At 51.2% G+C, this 15565-nt stretch overlaps 4 protein-coding genes across 4 annotated transcripts; 2 read left to right on the top strand and 2 right to left on the bottom strand.

Annotated features, from left to right (window-relative positions):
• Positions 1 to 434: 434 nt before the first annotated feature.
• On the top strand, positions 435 to 7168 carry cta3_1 (potassium/sodium eff). The gene is made up of 3 exons (XM_007809327.2): positions 435 to 1878; positions 1941 to 2549; positions 2604 to 7168. Exons 1-3 carry the CDS (start codon positions 1478 to 1480, stop codon positions 4960 to 4962), a joined length of 3369 nt encoding a protein of 1122 aa, XP_007807518.2. The 5' UTR covers positions 435 to 1477; the 3' UTR covers positions 4963 to 7168.
• Positions 5784 to 6785, bottom strand: J3458_004470 (uncharacterized protein; the record flags this gene model as incomplete). Its single annotated transcript, XM_007809328.1, has 1 exon — positions 5784 to 6785. The coding sequence occupies one exon, from the start codon at positions 6783 to 6785 to the stop codon at positions 5784 to 5786; it is 1002 nt and encodes a 333-aa protein (XP_007807519.1).
• Positions 7169 to 8959: 1791 nt separating the features above from the next.
• Positions 8960 to 9957, top strand: J3458_004469 (uncharacterized protein; the record flags this gene model as incomplete). Its single annotated transcript, XM_007809330.1, has 3 exons — positions 8960 to 9056; positions 9138 to 9403; positions 9487 to 9957. 3 exons carry the CDS (start codon positions 8960 to 8962, stop codon positions 9955 to 9957), a joined length of 834 nt encoding a protein of 277 aa, XP_007807521.1.
• A 491-nt stretch (positions 9958 to 10448) lies between these two features.
• On the bottom strand, positions 10449 to 14481 carry J3458_004468 (uncharacterized protein). The gene is made up of 3 exons (XM_007809331.2): positions 14325 to 14481; positions 13860 to 14043; positions 10449 to 13638 (listed from the first exon to the last, which is right to left on the bottom strand). The coding sequence occupies exons 1-3, from the start codon at positions 14364 to 14366 to the stop codon at positions 11654 to 11656; spliced, it is 2211 nt and encodes a 736-aa protein (XP_007807522.2). The 5' UTR covers positions 14367 to 14481; the 3' UTR covers positions 10449 to 11653.
• Positions 14482 to 15565: the final 1084 nt, after the last annotated feature.

Genomic DNA, 15565 nt, shown 5'->3' with positions numbered 1-15565 from the left:
CGCAGAGTCTGGCGACACCAACCAACCACATTCTCTTTCACCTCTCGACCTCTCCCCAGATTTCTGGCTTGCAAGGTCCGCCGCCACAACAGGACGACGGCTGCCATTGCATTCATTCAACACTTCTTGGCAGTGCCATGCCCCTTCAACGACTGGACGACGCGCGTCGCCAAGAGTGGTTTATCCTCTTGGCACGAAAACGTGATGCTCACGGAAGACGGGGATGAAGGACAAGTAAGCAATGCGTACGGCAAGATGCCCTCAGCCTCCAAGAAAGCACTTGACGGTAATCCTCTGGCTACTGTCGATTGACCGACCATCTTTTCATAGGTGTTGAGCTGCAGGCGGCATGGGTCCAGCTGTTCCTGTCGAGTCCCGACACGTTTTCCCCATGGCAGGACATCTGGAGCTGTCAGGCGGTGGCAGCGCCTCCCGGAACAGATAGGGTCTGGTTCATTGATCAATGATCAATGTCTTGAAAAGAGGGGCAGGTTAAGCTGGCGCTACCAAATGCTGGTAACAACTACAATGTTTCAGCGACTTGCTCCTTCCCCTGCTAGTTTACTAGTAGTTGAGACTTTAGTGGCTGGCTAGGAAAGTTCCTCGCACGTGTCTGGTCTGGTTCATTTCCATTCTTCTCCTCCATCCCCAGACAACTTCATTCGGATCCCTGTGTCAAGACTCATCACGATTTGTCGCCTTGTTACTGTCCGGAGCACTTCCAACAGGCCTTTGCCCTAATGTCTTGGCACTGCAAACAGTTTTACCGCGATGTCTCAACGTGGAATGCCCCGCAGCCTCACCGCGCATCGATACCATCCCGGAATCGCCCACCCCGTTTTGACGTCACGCCACCATCCACACAATCACAATTCGACTCCGTCACTTACTAAAGTTAACGTGGGGACGGAACCTAATCTTGCTGCGACTCGTTGGCTGGCTTTGGAGGCGGAGAATCGCCAAGTAGACTAGATGTATGGTACGACTAACTTGGCTGACCCACGGCTGTCCCAGCTCTCTTGGCATTTTCTTCTGGTTGCTTGGGTATTCTAATCGTACAGCGGACCGAGTGCCCGCAGAGAAATTCTGAGATTAAGAAGTACTTATATGACCGCTGTCCCCCGCTTGCAAACCTTGTCAACATGTTGATATCTGATAATCGCAAGTCTTTGGTCCCAAGATCAATACCGAACATTGGTACAAGACTCAATTGTATATATCCGTTCAACTCAACTTGGAAGTGGAATGGGACCTTGAACCCCTGCAAAGACCCCAACACCAACACCAAAACCAGCAACAGCAACAAACTTCTCCAGAGGGGCGCGATCATTCGTTAGCCCTATACACCCGAGCGTCGTTTTGGCGATCTCAACGCCTCCCTCCACGTCTATGAAGCATATTTTGCCATCAACTTATTTGTGCCCTTCATCCGAGCAGCGTGACGGTCAATCCATCTTACACTGGCCGTCATCTGACAATGGCTGAATTCCCAAAGCACCCGTTCCTCCTTACCGTGGAGGAGACGGCACGGGCTCTTAATACGGATATTGATAAAGGTCTGACCACAGCCCAGGTTACTGAGCTGCAACAGAAATACCCCAAAAATGAGTTGGACGTTGGCGACACCATCCCATGGTACAGCATTCTCACCAAACAAATTCTAAATGCCATGATCATCGTTCTGGCATTTGCCATGGCGCTTAGCTTTGGCATCAAAGACTACATCGAAGGAGGCGTCCTCGCCTTTGTTATTTGTCTCAACGTGACTATTGGCTTTTGGCAAGAGTACCGCGCTGAGAAGCGAATGGATGCCCTTCGTGCCTTGTCTTCGCCTAGTGCCATGGTTCTTCGAGATGGTAAAACACAGGTAATTTCCAAGTAAGTCGGTGTTTACATGACAAACATGTTTTTTTGAGTTACGCATACTAGCTTGCATATAGTCCTGACGTCGTTCCGGGAGACATCATCTTGCTTAAGATGGGCGACACTGTACCCGCGGATATGCGAATGTTTGAGGCCATGAACCTCGCATGTGAAGAGGGCCAGCTTACCGGCGAATCCATCCCGGTCGAAAAGATTACCCACAACAACATCCTCGCTCCTGGCACTGAGAAAGCTGCCACTTCTGAGGGCGAAGTTGGTATCGGCGACCGTGTTAACATGGCTTACGCTACAACCGTTGTCCGAAAGGGCAGAGGTCGGGGTATTGTCACCGCCATTGGCATGTCTACTGAAGTGGGTAAGATTGCGGCCTCTACTGCCAAAAAGCAGCGAAAGGCTGGCCGATCTATGAACTGGCGTAAGTACGGGAAGAAACAGCCACTTGTTGGATTAGCCAAGCGAACATACGATCTCATCGGCAAGTTCTTGGGTTTGACTGAGGGCACTCCATTACAGCGAAAGCTGTCCGCCCTGGCTTATGTGCTTTTTGGTTGTGCAATTATCCTTGCAATGGTTGTCTTTGGTGTCAACCACTTCAATTTGCGAAATGAAGTCATCATTTACGCCACATCCCTTGGCATCGCCATTATTCCCGAGTCTCTGGTTGCGTAAGTTTATACTCACCCAACATTGACATTCGAAATTTCTGACCGCTTCAACAGTGTCTTGACAATTACCATGGTGGTTGCTGTAACTGTCATGCGAAAAGCCAACGTAGTTGTCCGGGATCTCTCTGCGCTCGAAGCTCTTGGTGGAGTTACCAACATTTGCTCAGACAAGACTGGTACACTGACTGAAGGGGCCATGATTGTTCGAAAGGCATGGATTCCGTCGTCACACAACTATACCGTCCGCGAATCGCAGAATCCTAGCGACCCGAGCAAGGGCCGCGTTACATATTCTCAGAGCAAGGACGAACCTGCTGTTGAAAAAGAGGAGCCCAAGCGTGACTACGACACAGAGCGTAGTGCTGCTGTTCTCAAGTTCGATGTCCCTGACGAGAAGCTCAACCCCAAGCCTGCCAAGCAAGCCCCTGAGGTAGAGCCCGAAACAACAATGACGGACGAGCTTCAAGCATTCCTCCTGTCTGCTGCTCTTTGCAACCTTGCCACTGTCCGGTATGATGACGAGGAAGAAAAATGGCAGACTACTGGCGAGCCAACCGAAATTGCGCTTCAAGTCTTTGCTCATCGCTTCAATAAGGGCAAGAAGAGCCTTGAAACAAAGGGCTGGAAACAACTTGCCGAATTTCCATTTGACAGCTCCATCAAACGTATGTCTGTGATCTACGATGCACCTGCTGGCGAAACCGGTTCCATCATTGAAACTGAGCAGAGCATGGTTTTCACCAAGGGTGCCGTGGAGAGAATTCTAGACTTATGTTCGTACATTGGTTCTGGTGCTGAGCAGCAACCAATCTCAGACCAACTCAAAGAAGATGTTCTCAACCAGATGAATGTTCTAGCTTCTCAGGGTCAGCGAGTTCTTGCCATTGCCTACCGCCCATGGGGTGGTCGATTTACCGCGAAGCAGTCGTCATCCGCCGCAGAAGATGAGAAGCTTCGTGGCGATGTTGAAAAAGACCTTGTTTTACTTGGACTTGCCGGAATTTATGATCCTCCTCGCCGTGAGACGAAACCGTCCATTGGAGAGTGCTCTCAAGCCGGTATCAAAGTTCACATGCTTACCGGTGATCACCCCGAAACTGCAAAGGCTATTGCCAAGGAAGTCGGTATCATTCCCAAGAACTTAGGTGTCTTGCCCGAAAAGGTTGCCCAGTCCATTGTTCAGAAAGCCACCGATTTCGATAAGATGACGGATGCGGAAATCGACGCCCTCGAGGAGCTTCCCCTTGTGATTGCCCGCTGTGCTCCCGACACTAAGACTCGCATGATTGAAGCACTTCGACGACGTGGAGCATTTATGGCCATGACGGGTGACGGTGTCAACGATGCTCCATCCCTTTCTCGCGCTGATGTTGGTATCGCCATGGGCTCTGGTTCTGATGTAGCCAAGTCAGCTTCCAAGATTGTCCTGACTGACGACAAGTTCAACTCTATTGTTGCCGCCATCCGTGAAGGCCGCCGAATGTTTGACAATATTCAAAAGTTTGTCTTGCATCTTCTCACCTCCAACGTGGGCGAAGTCATTCTTTTGATCGCCGGTCTAGGTTTCGTCGACCACACAGGCTTCTCAGTCTTCCCAGTATCACCGCTGCAAATTATTTGGATCAACATGGTTACATCTTCATTCCCTGCCTTTGGTCTCGGCCGAGAGGCTGCCGCCGCCGATGTCATGCGCAAACCACCGCAGGACAAACGACGAGGTGTGTTTACGAACCAGATCATCGTCGATATGACCGTTTACGGAATCATCATGGGCGCTTGCACAATGTGCACTTTCTGCATTATCATCTACGGCGCTAATAACGGCGACCTGGGCGAAAATTGCAACACCGAATACACCGATGTTTGCAATGCCGTCTTCAGGGCTCGCGCGGCCACCTTTGCCGAACTGACGTGGCTCATTCTCATCTCAGCCTGGGAGTTCAAGAGTCTGCGACGATCCATGTTCCACCTCAATCCCGACGACGACAGCCGATTTCCCGTTTTCAAGGACTTGTACAGCAACCGTTTTCTCTTCTGGTCTGTTATTCTGGGTGGCCTGTCAGTGTTCCCTGTCGTGTACATCCCCTTCCTCAACACGAAGTTCTTTAAGCACAAGGGCATCTCGTGGGAATGGGCTTTGTCGGTTGGCTTCACCATGATCTTTGTTGCCGGAATCGAGGCATGGAAGTTTATCAAGCGCCGTTTCCACCTGCTGGAGGATAGGCCAGTGCAACGCGGCGCATGGGGCCAGGGAGGACCCGATGACCAAGGACCCAAGTTCCGCAAGACCATGTCCATGTCCAGCTTCAAGACTTGGGCTTCATTCTCACGAAAGGACACTGGCGATTCCGTGTCCCGATATAGCTCTTCGCGCGGTACCCAAGGTGTTGTTCAGGGGACTGAACATGTGTAAAGTTAATTGCCATGGATATGTTGCAAGAGAGAAAGAGGTTTTTAATATATGAGGTGTTAATCTAGGTCGACATATTAAATAGAAGGAAATGATATTTTTTATACATTGCATATATCTGAAGAATTTTTGTCAATAAGGTTTCTGAAGACATATAACGCCTGACCACGCCAGAACAGTAGGATATTTAGTAGTGTACAAAAGTTAGCAACAAATCGAATTGAGAAAGATATTGAAAATCGACATAATACACGTTAGAAGCATGCCAGTGTCATCAAACCCTACACCAGAGCCTTGAGTTGCGGATGAAAGGGAATACATGGACACATTGGGAGGGAAGTTGGTGACGGGGTTGGTATGGCTGCATTTGAGGCGACTTGCATCTTGTCACGTTGATATTTCATCGAAGCCACGGCGGGAGAGCATGTAGAGTCAAGTTGCCCGCCCTCTCAATAGATGATGAAATGGGATAGATGGAGCCTGGCACAGACAACAGACACACGGACACAGAAGGCCGGTAGTCTCATGGTGAAAGAGTACAAAAATGACTGTCTATTCTGGTCCAAGCAAGAATCTGGCCTATTGTTCACTTTATTCCCATCATCATCACCAAACTCCGGGTCCCGTGTCCATTCATATTTGCATCTGCTGGCTCACGCCATGTAGTCAACACCTAATCGCTCATTTCACATCTACGACTCTACACCAGTTGCGCAAGGGCAACCAAAATTAGTTTTTTTTTTTTTTTTCTCCCAAGTGGCTGGTGGACATCCAGTCTTGTTTCTAATGATGCAATGCATGTGCGTTGCTTCACCTCCCCCCACCTAGGCATCGGCCAGGTTGTAAATCTTCTGGACGTCATTCAGCACGGCCTGGAAATCAATCTTGAGGTCCTTCAACAGGCCGTCGTGGAAGCCAAAGACCCAGCCGTGGACGATGGGGAACTGGTTCTTGGCGTAGCTCTGCTGAACGGCAGCCGTCTTGATGATGTTGCGGCACTGCTCCTCGACGTTGAGCTCGACGAGGCGGTTGTAGCGCTGCTCTTGGTCGGCGACGGCGTCGAGCTCCCTCTCGTGCAGCCTGTAGACGTCGCGGATGTTGCGCAGCCAGGGGTTCAGCAGGCCCAGGTCCTTGGGGGTCATGGCGGCCTTGACGCCGCCGCAGCCGTAGTGGCCGCAGACGATGATGTGCTTGACGCCGAGGTGGCGCACGGCGTAGTTGATGACGCTCATGACGTTGAGGTCGGTATTGCAGACGAGGTTGGCGATGTTGCGGTGGATAAAGGCCTCGCCGGGCTCCAGGCCGGTGATTTGCTCGGCGGGGATGCGGGAGTCGCTGCATCCGATCCAGAGGTATTCGGGGGACTGGCCCTCGGCGAGCTTGGCAAAGTAGCCGGGGTCCCTTTCAGCCTTCTCGGCGGCCCAGGCGCGGTTGTTTTCGAAGAGGCGGTCGTGGGACTGGCGGAGATATTTGGACACCTCTTCGGACGAGGGCGGGGAGCCGTCGGGCGACATTCTGAGGGTGGTGAAGGAGTGTGACGGTGACGGTGACGGTGATGACGATGTCGATGGCGAGAGGTGGGAGGAAGCAGAGGGAGTGAAGAAGGCGGATGACGAGAACGAGGAGGGGGATAAGGCGGAGGAGCCCTTCAAGGCCAAGACGTTTGATGGAGGGGCAGAGCTGCAGCAGGAGCTGGCGAACCGTGCGGCAATGGCGATGACGGGCCGGGAGACGGCGAGGCTTGGAGTTGATAAGGATGGCCGTGTTGTCGGGATGCGCGCGATGGTGCGGAAGGAGGATTTCAGCATGGGGCGGGCGGGGAGCATGAGGGCGGATGAAGTCGAATGGGGTCGATGGATGATGAGGTGCGCGATGATGGGCGAGTAGTAACTAATGAGGCGGAAACGGGCAGCCAGGCAGATGGGAGTTGGTGCAAAGACCCCCCCCCCCCCGCCTTGTATCGGCGCTGGGGGTCAATTGGTCTGTTGAGCTGCGATAAGCTCCTTCATTCCCCCGAGCTCAGATCAATGATGCTCCGCATGGAGCAATTAATCGCCGGGATTAGGGGGATGAATGAATGGGACCTGTCAAACTGTGGAGAGGCGTTCGTGCCCCAACCGATTAGTGCCGTTGAGCTTTCGAGCCGGCGCGGGCCGGTTCCGGGGGGAATCGCGCACCATGGATGCTATTGCATCAATTATCAATTGACATGTCAAGGTGGTGCAGACGAAAAACATTGCCAAGAACATGTGTAGATCAGTTATGCAGGAAGTCAAGGCGTGTATTCCGCTTGGTGCGGCATCGTAAGCCCTAATCCTAACCCTGATCCCCACCCTTTGTCTGACAAGCTCTGGATCTGGGTCGTGCTTGCCTATGCATTCTCAAGCCAACAACTAGCCTCAGGCTGCCAAAGGGCGTACAAAACCAGTTGATTGCTGCCATTACATCAGCCAGGTAGTTGTAGAACCCCTTGGTCGCACCAACACATGCATATCTTGTGCTCTCGCGCATATCGGCTCGCATGACGAAGCTTCGAGCCAACATCTCTGCTGCCCTGGGCGATGAGGCCACTGCGGATGAATGCAACAAGCGCACACAGACGACGCATGTCCTGGCACTTCACCTTGACTTATACACTGACGACAAGCAAAGGTCGGCTGCGGCAGCAACGCTACGAGACTTGGTTGCGAAGACTAAGTACGCCCTGCCCTCGCTCCGCCTCCCAGACCGTTGCCGCGGTAGATGACTTCTATTCCGTGCTGTTACAGATACAAGCCCCTGTTCGTGGCTGTATCAGGTCGCCAGAGTTGCACCACGACATGGGAGAGATGGGATAGTCTTCCAGCGGACGGGCACGTCAACCCAGGGCAGATGACCAGTTTCAACCACTATTCCTTTGGCGCGGTAGTGGACTGGATTTTTGGCACAATTGGAGGCGAGGCGCCGGCCGAACCGGGCTGGAAGACTATTGCTGTTGAATCGATTCCGGGATACTCCGTACGACGTTTGTGAGTCCGTTTGGAGAAGCAGGAACAGAGTCGTCGATCGAAACTTGCGTGTGCGTGTACCGCCGAATTTACGGACTACTGTGACAATTCCCAAGAGTAAAGGTTGGCTCGGGGTATCACAAGTTTGAACAAGGCCTGCGGATCATGGTCCCTGGGAATGTCGCACAGGTTCTGGTATTGACTTGCGCTTATCTTCGAGCAACGCAGAGCTGATCGCCTTTCCCATGCCGACTTGGTGGAACAGTAACACATGCGAGTTGTCCATCTCACCATTGTGCACACATGTCGATGCTCTTGTCCCCTATAAGAGTAGACTGCACCCAGCGTGTTGACAGCATCAACATTTCGTCAATGCGCTTCGACGCAACTGGTCAAGCTACTCAGAATGAAACAGTCTCGTATTTTCAACCCCGACACCATCCGTCTTGACCTAACCTGTATACCGTCCTCCCCAACACATCTTCCCTGTCCATCTCGCACCTCAAACCCTTGCCCAGACACCCAAACCCTCTCGATCAGTACACTTGCATATCACGTCAGAAACAACACGCCTTCACGCGTTGTCAACACCCCGTTTCTCCCGTCTAAAAAAAGTAAAGACATTATCTTAAAAAAAAAAAGGTACGTACTCCGTACAAAAAACAAAAATACACATAAAAAGGGGGGGAAGACTGCGCCTCCCTTACCCACATGTCCCTGCGCTCTGGTGGGCATTCATTCAAGACACCGCAATTTCAAGAGGAACAAGATAAAAGAGACAGACATACAGAAGCAAGCCGTCATTCACTGCGGCTCAGACAAGCGGCACGCAATCTGGAAGCATGGGCCATCCGAGTGTGACAGCTTGAGACAGGCGGTTGCATTGTTACACTGCATAGGAGGTTTATTTCGTTATTGTTGACGTGAAGTGTTTTTTTCGTCAGTCGCCTTGGAAGTTGATTTTGACAACAGCAAGTGTCCTGCCGATTCTGTGCCGCGCCAAACAACAAAGAATGCTCTCCAGCACCATCGCAACTTTCCTGGCCATCGCGGCGGCAGACGTCGCCCTTGGACAGTCGTTTAGTAGATGCAATCCGCAGCTGCGTGACGGTACGCGGACGGATATTCTTTTCTTTTTCTTTTATTCTCCGAGAGAAGCAGTGTCATGTTTGCTGACTATTGCGTTGACAGGATGCCCCCCCAACTCTGCGTTCGGCAACCAGCAAGCATCGTGTGACTTCGCCCAAGACACCTGTGGTGCATTCACGCCCAGTGCTGGCACAACCATCACACATGGCGCCAGCGGGGCCGCGTTCAAGATTGAAGAGTCGAGAGATGCTCCTACTATCGAGACGCGCAAGTACATCTTCTTTGGAAGGGTCGAAGTTGTGATGCAAGCCGCTCCGGGGAACGGCATCGTCACCAGTGTCGTTCTGCAGTCCGACGATCTCGACGAGGTATGTAGGCTCTCGAGCCCGTATTGTTTCCTAAAAAGTAAAATAAAATAAAAATAACATATGTTGGTGCTGATACCCCCCAGATTGACTGGGAAGTCATCGGAAGTGACAACGCCCGTATCCAAACAAACTACTTCTCCAGGGGAAACACTTCCACCTACGACCGCGGCAAGTTCCACGACGTCAGTAATCCCACTGGCTCAGCACACAGATACACCATTGAGTGGACAAAGACACAGCTTGTGTGGTCCATCGATGGCAAGCCTGTCCGCACCCTTCTCGCCAAGGACTGCAAGGCAGACACCTCGTCCGGGTTTCCCCAAACTCCAATGCAGATCAAGCTAGGCACATGGGTGGCCGGCAAACAAGGCTCTGCCCAGGGTACCATCGATTGGGCTGGCGGGTATGCCGACTGGAGCAAGAAGCCGTTCGTCGCCTACTACAAGAGCGTTGCCATCACCGATTATGCCGGTGGCGATGGGCCTGGGAAGGCCGCAACGCAGTATGTTTACGGGGACAAGTCCGGCACTTGGGAGAGTATTCGGGCTCAGTAGGCATTTCTGGCTGGGAAGTGCTGTAGCTGGTGAATGGATATAGTCTGGCTGGATGCTATGGGAGCCGTTGTGACCATACGAGATGGTGAGACATGTTGGATGTATATGATTCGCCGTGCGGGGAGAGTCATCAGAATGTGGATAATTATCCTTTCGTATATAATATTAGTCCTCTAATTAGCCAGATTCATACAGAAATTTTGCGTTTCCCTGTTGTCCCGTACAACTGTTTTCAAATAGGACTAGGTACTACCAGCCAAATGCACGCCCATCCCTGCCCAACAGCCTTGAGCTACAACCCAAGGCTACATATAGAATAATTACCACGTACCTAGTAGTTGCATAGTAGTCCAGTCCGTGCCACATACTAAAAGTATGCAAGAACAACCGTCGGGTACAAGAAAACATTTAATCATATGCATCGCTGGCCACGTCGACATCGCACAGCTCAAGAGAACACCCACCCCATGAGTAGAAGAAATTATTATTAACAGCTTAATATTATCATCATCCATATACCTTCAATTCCCAGACTGACCTTAGCTGGACAATGCATTCCCTATTGCAATCTGCCAGTATCCCAAATTCCCGCTCTTAAATGATATTCCGCAACACCGTACCTTCAACCACCCCGTTATCCCAGACCTGGTATGAAAAGACCCCCGCCAAGTCCCACTCTTGCCGTGACATAACATAAAGCTAGCACCATTCTGATGCCGATAGCAAAAAACAAATGAAAAAAGAGGAAAAACATCCATAACAGAAATATCCAGACACGTCTCGCAGGTAAGGCATGTGCCACCAAAACTATAAGATCCAGACAAACACAAAACTCATTCGCAACATGGGGGTATGTATATATATGCCTCTCTCTCTCTCAAAAAAAAAACAGACTCAACGTACAAGTCAAAAGCGCCATTGTCAAGTAGGATATAACCAACTGTGAGACAGTTGACCTCACTTTGAGCCTTGTCAAGCACACCAAGACTGTCAAGACTGTCAAACAAGTAATGACGCGACCGCGGGATGAACAACTAAACAGCAGAAAACTCCGGTAGCACATCAAACCCAATCCTATGGTACGAGGACACACAATATATGCCAGGGGAGAAAATATTGTTGTAGAAGAACAGGACAGCCAAATCCGCGTAGAACAGCAGCGAGAGCGTAAAATGTTGGTCTCCGACGAAACACTGTGAGAGTTCAGAATACTTCAGTCCTAACAGCCGCAAAAGCGCACGTCGCGGCGTTTGGAACTCGAGTAGATAGTTGCGACCCGGCGAATCTGGCTCGGTTGGTCTGGTCACACAAAGAATGGGGGGCGGCACGCGGGTGTATAGGCACCTGGCCCGGCCAGTGTGACGCGATGCCATCCCCACATCCGAGTTGCAGCAATCGGAGGTGGGTGACATGGGGGTGTGATTGGCTGGGCTGGCCAACAACGAACCGCTCACATTCCCAAACCTCATCTGACCACCTGACTCTCCCGTCCGACCCTCCAGAGACGGCCTCACGAGGCCACTACAAGCCTTCCTCTTGACTTAAAACGGTTTTTGAGAGGCAGGCCGTCTGACTGCATACGAACGACATCTGTCCTGTTGTGGTGGGCAAGGAAATCGCGGATTTCACATCCGCCATGGAAGCGAAGCACTGAACGACTCGACCCCTCCTCCCGTACTTTGATTTTATTCACAGTTTAGACTCGAGTAGCACCATCCCCATAAGCCCCGGTGCTATACACAGGAGGGCCGGGCTGGTGGTGTGAGGTTAGACTCGAGTAGCTGTCGGAATAATTTGCAGATGTGCTGTCCCAACGCGGTGGTGTTGCTGTGGAGGACGGGTGTTGACTGATAGGCGTGTGTAAGCCACTTGAGCTGTATCCTGCAGTCGAAACTGTTCGAGAATCATATGTGGTGACCGCTGGCAGCGGGTTTGTATTGATACGCATGGGAGGCGCATGTGGGTGACCTTGCTGCGGGCTGGCATGTCTGTTCGTAGGGCTCAGAGCGCGGGCAGATGTTGCGTATGCTGGCGCCGTGGTGTATGGTGTCCACGTGGACTGTGATCCTGACAGCGATCTTGGTGATGGAATGGGGTCATGATGGTTTGGATGCACCGAGTACTGGCTATGAGCATCACCATGCTGAGACGGGAGGCTTTGCTGCGAGGCCATACCGTGCCCTGGAGGTGTTGGCAGAGGTGCATACGGAGTCGTGCTCACAGGTGTCATCATGCTGCTATGAGGCAGAGAGCTGCTCGGGCTGGCGCTGTATTTGCCAATGATTTTTTTAAGTGCTGGCTCAAGGATCTTCCACGGAAATACTTTGACATCTTTTTCAATATTGCGAGGCTTGGGATTGGGAAATCCCATGATGATTTTAAAAAATTCTTCGCTGTCAGGCTTCGACTTGGACACTGTCAGTGGATGAAAGCCCTCCAAGTTTCGACGAATTCGATTCTTCTCCTCGACGCTGAAGCGATTGGGCGCGGCAACAAGTTGCTCGAGCAGTTGGATAGTATCCACCGACGTCACGTAGCATTCCTGTTTCTCTGCCCACCAGATACACGAGACACAGATGCTGTTTTGTGGTCGTTCATTGACCGGAACAGCTCGGAAATTGGCCGTCAAAGTAGAACCTGTTTGAGACTTGCGAAACACGACAATGCGGCGTCGGTTTTCCCATTCTTCTTCGCTCCAGTGCGCGGCCATGGTATCCAATTTGCCGATGATTTTGAGAACAGCCTTGCTGGAGTAGAGCGAGATGGGATGATAGGATCCATTGCCACTTGCCCCGTTGGCAATGGTACTCGTGCGGATAAGTTGTGGAGCTCCGTTACCTGCCGAGGAAGGCATCGGGAGTGGCGTCAAGCTTGGCCGTCCACTACTCATTGCAGAGTGATCCAAGGAGCTTCTCGCGCTCCCCCCCAAAGGCCCGCCATAACCGCTCCAGGACGGAGCGGAACGTCGATAGTGTGGCTCCGTAAAGCTGTTGCTTCTGTAGGTAGTAGTAATCATGTCGCTGTTGCCTTGGGGAAATGCCGTTGCATACTGGTTCTGCTGTGACGGATACTCGTAGCTATTTGTAGCTGTGTCTGGAGGCAACTGAGTGTCGACTGTTTTTGGCGAGGCACTCGCCTGATCAACTTGAGGTCCAGGTGCCGTTGTGTCATGCTTGGGAAGCTTGGTTGTCCGCGTGATGTCATCCCCAGACCCTTCAAGATATTGAAAAGACCCTGCACCCGTCCGCGAGATTTCTCCAGATGGACCTTCAGCAATTAATGATAAGGGCACGTTGTTGCCGTTGCAGCCCGTGACCAATAGTTGCGGAGCGTCTACACTGCACGAGTACACGAAGCCTGTTGTGTCCTGAGCATCTCGGGTGAAGTCCTGAACAGGTACCTTCTCGGATCCAAAGCTAACTGAAAAATATGGCATTGCAGATGAAATCGAAAGCAGATCGTATTGCGAGGAAATCTTCATGAAGATTTTCGTTCCGAATACGCCCGACATTGGCTGACAAGACAGCACGGTAGGACCCGTAGGCATATATTGAGCGACAGCATTGTTAGATGCAAAGGACTGCTGGTTCAGCTGGGCATATTTTTCCGTTTGCTGGACAGAAAAATTTTGAGCTGGGTACTGATCGTATGTTGAATCTTGGTATCGAGCTGTGTCATAACCTTCATGACAGCAAATGTTAGCTCAAGAAAGCCTTATTTCAAAAGACATCCCAGAATGGAAAAATTCATCGCGACCATTGTAGCTTCCAAAAAACAGACTTCACAGAATCTTGGATTCAGTGGCCGTACACTTCTTTAGAACCTTTTCTTTGCCACAACCACGATCGCCCCGAGACACTTGACAACGGGAAATGTTGGGGAAAAGGAAATCAGAAACCTACCTGGCACCGAAGGCAGCTGGGCTTTACTGTAGGTTGCCATGTCTAAAATGGTAAGAAAACCCCTTCGTGGACCTCCTCCGTCGGCTCCTCGAACAGCCTCTTCGTGTTTCAGTACAAGAGTGTTTGGCGAGTCGAGCCCGTCGTCTTCTCCAACTATAATAGTTCTATCTGTGTTGAGTCCCAACTGTGAGTAGAACCCGTTAGCATTGCCGCAAATCTCATGGCCTGCAAATTATGCCACCACAAGTCAACGAGCCAGCCAGGTCTATTGCTCTCCCGTGGCTGGCAAGCAACGAGGCAAGCGGCCGTTGCTAATATCGGATGGCGGACGGTAGATGCAGCGAACGATGAAGATAGACAGAGACCAGAAACGGGGCGAAGAATTAGAACAGCCAAAGCCTTTCTATCCTTACGTGCTGGTGCAGGAAGATGTTGGAACAACGTCTAGCTAGGTTCACGACTCACCTCGAAGAGCTTGTATGGAGATTGATCCTTAGCAACAGACATTAAGCTGCCAGACGAGAAAGATAGTAGCGAGTTGATGACAAAACAGATAATCTAGGAGAGCTAGAAAAGGGAAATGATTGAAAAATGCCAACCACTGTCTTGGGTTGGAGAAAAGGTGGTCGCGGGCCTTGTTAAAACTAGGTCTCGTCGAGGTCTTATCCAAGAGAATCACTCGGTCAAGAGGGGTTCCCTTGCCTTCGGAAAGCGCTTGGTCTCTGTCGGAGATTTGATAATGGTACAGGCGTAGAGACTAATGTGGAGGTGTATGCTTTTTTGCTATGCTGCGGAGACATGTCAGTTAAACGCCCATGGGGGTTTGCTTCTTTCCCCTCCCAGAAGGGGGGCGGGCTTGAGTGAGACAGCAGGAAGACTGGGGTCATCTTACTGGCGCGATGAAAGATCCTGGCAATGGCAGAGGACAGTCCCGATCCAGAGCAGAAACGGGTGCATTCCAAGAAGAGAAGATCTCTTGACAACAAGCGTGGGATGTCTTGCCCTTCCCGGTCCAGCCTTCTCAAACGGGGAGGCAAGCAACTCTGTTAGCACAATAACGGCCTAGTATGTCTAGTCCAACTATCCTCTCATTGGCGAGAGGGGACGAAGTGAGCAAAGAGGAAATTCCTAACAGAATCAAAATTCGGGAATCTGAGCACAAAAAGGGAGGAATGCCAAGCAGTCCCGTATGTTTGTGATACAGAACAACCCGCTGTCATGTGTCCCGTTGGGACTACTTCTCTCCACCGTAGCTTCCTACGTGCTTAGATATGACGGGTAAGTGTTCCTGTAGCGAATATTAGGCTGAGCTGTGTTCTGTCAGCGTTCTGTGAATATTGTAAATTCGCAAGCCCTTTACGGTACAGGAAGTGTTGATCATGAGGGGAATTCAGCGGTCTTGAATTGGGAAACTATGGGAAGACAGAGAGGCATAGAATCGAAAGTTAGAGATCGACTTACATGAACGCAGCAGGCACACGCCTCTAACGGTTAAGCAATGTGGAGATGTAAATGGCTAGTAGCTACAACTCTGCAGGTACCCTCCGAACTACTATTCGCAGGGAGGGAAATGAAGCTCTGCAAGAGACAACTAGCCTAGTGTTGGGAGGAGAACGCCGTTGAAGACTTGCTTATGTTTGTGGCGGGAAGTCTTGATAGCAATGGATATCTGACACGGTAAAGAGAAGGGCAAGAGTCCGATTCAG

This window comes from Metarhizium acridum (assembly GCF_019434415.1).
Source record: "Metarhizium acridum strain ARSEF 324 chromosome Unknown scaffold_29, whole genome shotgun sequence".
In the NCBI taxonomy this organism is placed as follows: Eukaryota; Fungi; Ascomycota; class Sordariomycetes; order Hypocreales; family Clavicipitaceae; genus Metarhizium; species Metarhizium acridum.
Note: the sequence above shows the minus strand (reverse complement) of the source record. Positions and strands in the feature narration are given on the sequence as shown.